The 6,000-nt window shown below is 43.1% G+C and overlaps 2 protein-coding genes across 2 annotated transcripts; one reads left to right on the plus strand and one right to left on the minus strand.

Annotated features, from left to right (window-relative positions):
• The first annotated feature begins 1,506 nt into the window (after positions 1 to 1,506).
• Positions 1,507 to 3,194, plus strand: LOC109749817 (uncharacterized). Its single transcript, XM_020308754.4, has 3 exons — positions 1,507 to 1,865; positions 2,494 to 2,562; positions 2,682 to 3,194. The coding sequence occupies exons 1-3, from the start codon at positions 1,692 to 1,694 to the stop codon at positions 2,880 to 2,882; spliced, it is 444 nt and encodes a 147-aa protein (XP_020164343.1). The 5' UTR covers positions 1,507 to 1,691; the 3' UTR covers positions 2,883 to 3,194.
• A 1,665-nt stretch (positions 3,195 to 4,859) lies between these two features.
• LOC109749820 (putative lipid-transfer protein DIR1) lies at positions 4,860 to 5,462 on the minus strand. The gene has a single exon (XM_020308759.3). The coding sequence runs from the start codon at positions 5,370 to 5,372 to the stop codon at positions 5,055 to 5,057; it is 318 nt and encodes a 105-aa protein (XP_020164348.1). The 5' UTR covers positions 5,373 to 5,462; the 3' UTR covers positions 4,860 to 5,054.
• Positions 5,463 to 6,000: the final 538 nt, after the last annotated feature.

Genomic DNA, 6,000 nt, shown 5'->3' on the forward strand with positions numbered 1-6,000 from the left:
TGAATTTTAGAAAACTGAACATTTTATGAAAAAGCTAACAAAATTTGGAAAAGGTGAACATGTTTTGAATTTTGAAACATTTTTTGAACAAGAAAACGAAATGAAAGAAAATAAAATTGGAATGAAAATAAAAAAGGAATGTGAAATAACATAAAAAGAAAAGAAAAAGAAACAGGAAAAAACGAAAATAAACCGGCTGGAAGCCCGTGGAACATTCCAAAAACCAGAAACTAAAAGGTTCGTGCGCACTCATGAAATGGGCCGGCCCTAATCGCTCGATGTCGAGCTCTACCTATGCGTTGCCGCGACAATTTGCCGCAACGTGCGGCAAATAGGAAATTCTGTGGACGCAGTGCTGTTATCCGCCGGTTGAACTATATTATTTTCCGGACTTTATTAATCAAAGTCCACAAATAGTCTGGAGAAAGCTGGGAGCAACTAGTGGACGAGCGCTCCTTCGGAAGCCTCACAATGATCAACGCCACTTGGCGTGCTCTCAGTCGCTCCGGATTTTTTTATTTTTCTGCACGCGTTTTCGGCTTTTAAAATTGTTTTTTTTTTCGACGTATCGGTTTTCCACCGGTCTTCCTTAGCTTTTGGATAAAAAAATTGATTTTTTTCGTAAAAAAAATCATTTTTTTCTTTCACGAGAGTCACGGTTTTGCTTTCGTGAGAGGCACGGTTTTACTTTCGTCAGAGTCACGACTGTGCCTCTTGGAAACGAAAAAAATGTGTTTTTTTTGCTTTCCGCGAGAGGCGCGGCCGTGCCTCTCGGAAACAAAAAAAATTGTGTTTTTCTGTTTTTTTCTTCCGCGAGAAGCACGGTTTTGCTTTCAGGAGAGTCAAGGCCATGCCTCTCGGAAACGGAAAAAACGTGTTTCTTTCGCGAGACGCACGATTTTGGTTTCGCGAGAGGCATGATTGTGCTTTCACGAGAGGCACAACCGTGCCTCGGAAACGAAGAAACATGTTTTTAATTTTTTTTATTCCGCAAGAGGTGCGGTTTTGCTTCAGCGAGAGGCATGGTTGTGATTTCGCAAGAGGCATGGGCGTGCTTTTTTCGGAAAGAGAAGAAACCCGTGTTCCCGGTTCAGTTTTTTCGTCCAGTTTTTTCATGAAAAAAGTTCATCAATAGTATCTAGTTTTTAAGATCTCGACGCGAGGAATCCAATGATGAAAACGATTCGGGATTTGGACGCACGATTTAAGAGATAAAACATTTTGGATAAATAGATGTAGAAAAAAAAGAAAACTTTACGAGGCGCACATGCAACGCGCCATTTGTCGCAACCTGAGAAGGTGGGAGTGATCTTTGTAATGAGTACTCCTTGATTAGTGATTTCGGAGAAAGTTTCATGGGAATCAAAATATGACCCGACCTGGCCCAGGAGTTAAGCGCGCTAAAAAAAAGTAGTAATAACCGACAAAAAGTGATGAGCGGCCCACAAGCTCTCTGTTGGTGGCAACTCAGACCACATCGTTTACCAGCCGCATGGGCCGAAAAGGCGACAAGGGCGTTCTCAGCGTGTTGCGAGTCGTACCCATCGATTTTTCCCCTTCTCTCCGCCTGCGACGGCCCTCCCGGCCGGATCCAGCGCAGCCACCCCCCTTCGGATCCAGCGACGCCGCCTGGCCTCCCCCGGTTCCGCCACTGCAAGACTTCTCTCGGTTCAGCGACCTTGAGCACAGAGATGCGGGGAGTCGGAGGCCCACTGCTCACTGTCAGCGATCTCTTGAGCGACCTCGCCGTCGAAGGAGGCGACGACCACCTCGACGGCGGAGGCGACGCGTCTGTTCCCTCCTCCCCCTTGGCAGCGCATCAGGTGGAGGAAGCTGACCCCTCCGAGCTCCAGCGGCTCTTCGCGGTGAGGGCTCCCTTCGTCCCCTTGTTCCTGATTTTTTCCAGCATCAAATTGATTCTCCCGTCATATCGTTTCTTGCTCCTTCGAATTTGTTGTCCGAGCCATGTGTCCATCGGCTGTTCTGTTAACATGAATTGCCATGAACTACTCAATTGTGTTCTACATGAAGGATCTTGCTGCCCATAGCCACAACAAGTGTGCAATGTTGGATATTGGGGTTAATTAAGATGGTCTCACCTAACTTAAGTTCATAATCCCTACTCCCTCCATTCACAAATATAGGATGTTTTGGATATTCAATATGGACTGAGATGAGTGAACAAACACACTGAAACATGTCTATATACATCCGATTCACAAATAAGTTAGGACATCTTATATTCGTGAACGGAGGTAGTATCTTGTGGTAGGTTAGTTCCAGCTTAACAGATTGCTCAGTTGCTGATGTTCTGGCTCATGTTTGTTGTTTGCTTCATTTTCGAATTTAGTGTTTAATTCTGATGAAAGAGTCTAAGAGGCCAGTAAATGCTGTTTTGCTCGTCAATTTAATGTGGGGTGCTACTCTATTAGTTGTTAGCTATCTGGGATGAAGACTTACATGTAATTCATTTGGCCATTCATCATCAATCAGGAAGACTATGATAATTTGATGAAGTCGCTACAAGAGAATGACCCTTCGTGGCCTTCCCTGATGCTGAAGGTGTGATTCTTCCCTTCCTTTTTCTTTACTGTGGATGTAACCTGTGGTTATTTACTACAATTCGTTGCTGGATGTAAACTAACGTTTTTGCTCCTCAATCGCTGTACCTCAAACTCTAGTTGTGCAGGGCGTTGAAGACTTCCGATAAGTTGCTGAGTTGCGCGAATGTGAAAGCTGAGCAGCTGCTAGAGAAGGTGGAGAAACTGGAGCATGTCTTAGAGAGGGGAGATCGTGCAGTGGATTCAATCATAGAGGTTCTTCAGAGCATGCAGCTCACCGAGGATCATCAGACCTCCAAATCGAACCCACCTAGCAAGTAGTGAGCTGTGGTGGCGACGTGGCATAGGTGTTGTGTTTGATTATCCAAATCAGGACTCGTGCCTTTCCTGCCAGCATTCTTGCACAAATCCATTTACTAGTTCCTTGTATGCTTCCTGAATTGAACGAACTGAAATGCTATATGCTTCCAGGGTCCATTTCTGTAGAAGCCTGAGAAGTGTTGTGGCAGTCCGTTGGATAATACGGAGTACTAAAGACGTGCATGTTTCTAAAGATAGACAGGAAAATATTTGTAAGTGCCAATGATTTAGAAGAATTTCATGGAAATTTTGAAAGATTCCATTTTGTAGGAATTTTTCCGCTAGAGCTTGTTGGTGTGTAGGATTGAGAACCATGTAGTATCATTTTTTATGGTTTAGTTTGCATGCAATTAAGAAAAAAATACACTAATCTCACGGAAATTTCTCCCTATTTTTATGACAACTACGCAATACACCTAGTCCTTCAGAAATGTATATCTTTTTCTATGGCGCAACCAAGCAACTTACATCCAATTCTACCTGTTTCCTATTTTTGTTTTTTTAGAATAGTACTCAGAAACAAGGAGACCCTCAATATGAATTCAGTGGTGTCAGTTTTCTTCCGCATATTGTACGAAATCAAGTGTTAATCTCGCATCAAAAAAATGAAAAGGTGTTGCAGTCTTGTCCAGGTTGACGTTTGTAAAAGGGTGAGAAAATCAAAGGCAACATACCGTATACGCTAGAATCAGTTCCCCTTAACAGTGAATGCAATGACAACAGTGTTCGAAACATGATAGTTTACTAGTAAATTTGCATAAAACGGGGCACCACGCTCTTGTGATTCAAACACGATAATGGCAACCTTCACGTCACAGCACGCAGTCCCAGATGGTCTTACTCGCTGCAAGACCCAGGAGCTTTAAGTAGTGCGGCACTTGGGCCTCCTCGGCTAGATATGTGGCTAGTTAAGTCCATCTACACCCGGCCATCTTGGCAAGGTTACTTCGCGCAGGAAGGAGCTACGTGCAGAAGCAAATCCCAATGGTTCCCAGTCCTAGGATGTTGGATTTTGAAGACGGTGAAAAAGCAATTATAACTAAGTGAAAAACTTGTGTACGTTGAATATGCGGCATGCTGAAATGAACCTAGCAACAACTAGGCTCTACTCCTTGGTCGATGCACGATGGTTTCTTAGGGTTATTGCTCCATCTCTCTTCTCACACTTAAATAGGAACATTGTGTGGTGCAACATCCATGTGATGGATGCTTTCATGCAATTCAATGCTGCCATATGAGCACATGGGCATTTTTGTATTGTTGTGAGTATCATTGCCGAAGTAGCTCCCATGTTATTAGTTTTACTCGTATCAATTCACGTTCATAGTGTAGTTCTTGGTGACCACATTTGAGAAAATCCTTCCGTTTGGTGGGAGCAATTGTAGAGTGGCTCTAGAGCACACACACGTCACCAAGGGCGAGGATTACCAGACCTACAAATTGAAACCACCTATAGACATTGTGTTTGATTATGCAAATCAGGAGTCCTACCTTTCCTTCTAGTATTCTACTAGTACATTTCCATCTACTAGTTCCTGATAGGATGCTTCCAGGGATCACCTTGAAATTCTGAACAAACTGCATTGCTATATGCCTGCTTATACATAGTAAGGTTTTGGAGATTTTTCCAGTAGGCAGAGAGGTGTTGTCGCAGTCCATTGGACAATATAATATGTACATGTTTCTAAAGATAAACATTGATCGTTGTTTCTTTAATCGTTCATAGATGCATCATCACAAACTCTATACACTGCACAAACACACGGGTCATCTTGATAGTTGATTATAAAATTACTTAGGAGTGACCAATCGGGAAAAGCAGCCGTGTTCAACATTTACCTGTTCACTAGAGAACACACAACTATTTGACACGAACAACACCATTATATGATCTTAAATTGATGGAACAACATGCAAGGCAATTTTGCCATCCTTACATTTTCGGTATAACATGCATTATTTTTTACCAAGAGCTTAATGCGATAATCACACTTTCAAACCATACTATAACAATAAGACCGAGTAGCACAATGCCTTTCCAAGTGCTCCTCCACTTATTTAGCCATATAAGTGTTGAAGCTTATGTAGAGCGATTGACACCTGCTAGATGCTTATGGGTAGTACATCCGATCATCAAGAGCAGTTGTTCGGCATGGTGAGACCGCACTTACCGGGTAGCGCCATGGCGCGGTTTGCATCGATGTGATACATTCTCAGCCATATGCCGGCGATGCCCTTGTAGCGGCAGATGCATGATAGGTTGGCCTTCCCAAGGGCAGCACAACACTCAGCTGATGGACTGTCTGTCGGGTTATTCACTGCCGCCGCGGGCTGGCAAAGCTTGAATTCATCATTTGACATGCCGCAGACGCCATGAACACCCTCTAATGCAGCGAGGGACACTGCCATGACAAGTAACAATGCCGCAACCATTGTTCGTGACTTAGCCATGGCTGCTGGTACTATTATTTTGTATCTAGTGGATGGCTAGCTGGGATTTTGGTCTTACCTAGATTTTACTTTGGGAATGTGTGAGATGAAAGTTTGGTGTGTGGCTCTATTTATAGTGGCAGGCCGCTATGTTCATGAAGTGTGTGTTATGCATCAAGCAAGAACTTAGGCGCGCGAAGTGCTGCCCACATGTAGAAGCACTATCGTCTTATGATGGGAAAAAAGGAAAATGCACTTGAACCAACTATGAACGATAACGACTACCATAGTTGGCAACAGAGATATGTAATGAAGCATTACTGATTTCTTTTGAAAGATTGGTGCGAAAATCTCCATAATGCAACATGAGGAGTACGCCGCAAAGGTCAGTCGTTCGCAATGGTATAAATTGATTTTCTTTTTTTTATGCCTCTAAACAAATAAGTTTTTTTTTGTAAAAGAAAGATGGCTCATGATATCATTTGAAGATCGAATTGTTTAACTGACCAGTTGATTGCGATAGGCACTGGATTGCTTTTTTAAAAAAAAAACTAGGGACCCGATTGCTTTTTTAGCCCGCTTATGTGTGGGCCAACTCAGTCAGAAACGCGCTTAAAAAAGTCAAATCGGTCTCTTTTCGGACTTGGTA

Source organism: Aegilops tauschii, chromosome 2, assembly GCF_002575655.3.
Source record: "Aegilops tauschii subsp. strangulata cultivar AL8/78 chromosome 2, Aet v6.0, whole genome shotgun sequence".
NCBI lineage: Eukaryota > Viridiplantae > Streptophyta > Magnoliopsida > Poales > Poaceae > Aegilops > Aegilops tauschii.

Excerpts from the sequence above, each read along its gene's own strand:
- LOC109749820 (XM_020308759.3), bottom strand. The coding sequence starts at position 5,372 with ATGGCTAAGTCACGAACAATGGTTGCGGCATTGTTACTTGTCATGGCA.
- LOC109749817 (XM_020308754.4), top strand. The coding sequence starts at position 1,692 with ATGCGGGGAGTCGGAGGCCCACTGCTCACTGTCAGCGATCTCTTGAGC. Across the intron at positions 1,866-2,493 it reads AGCTCCAGCGGCTCTTCGCG|GAAGACTATGATAATTTGAT; the intron begins GTGAGGGCTCCC and ends ATCATCAATCAG. Across the intron at positions 2,563-2,681 it reads GGCCTTCCCTGATGCTGAAG|TTGTGCAGGGCGTTGAAGAC; the intron begins GTGTGATTCTTC and ends CTCAAACTCTAG.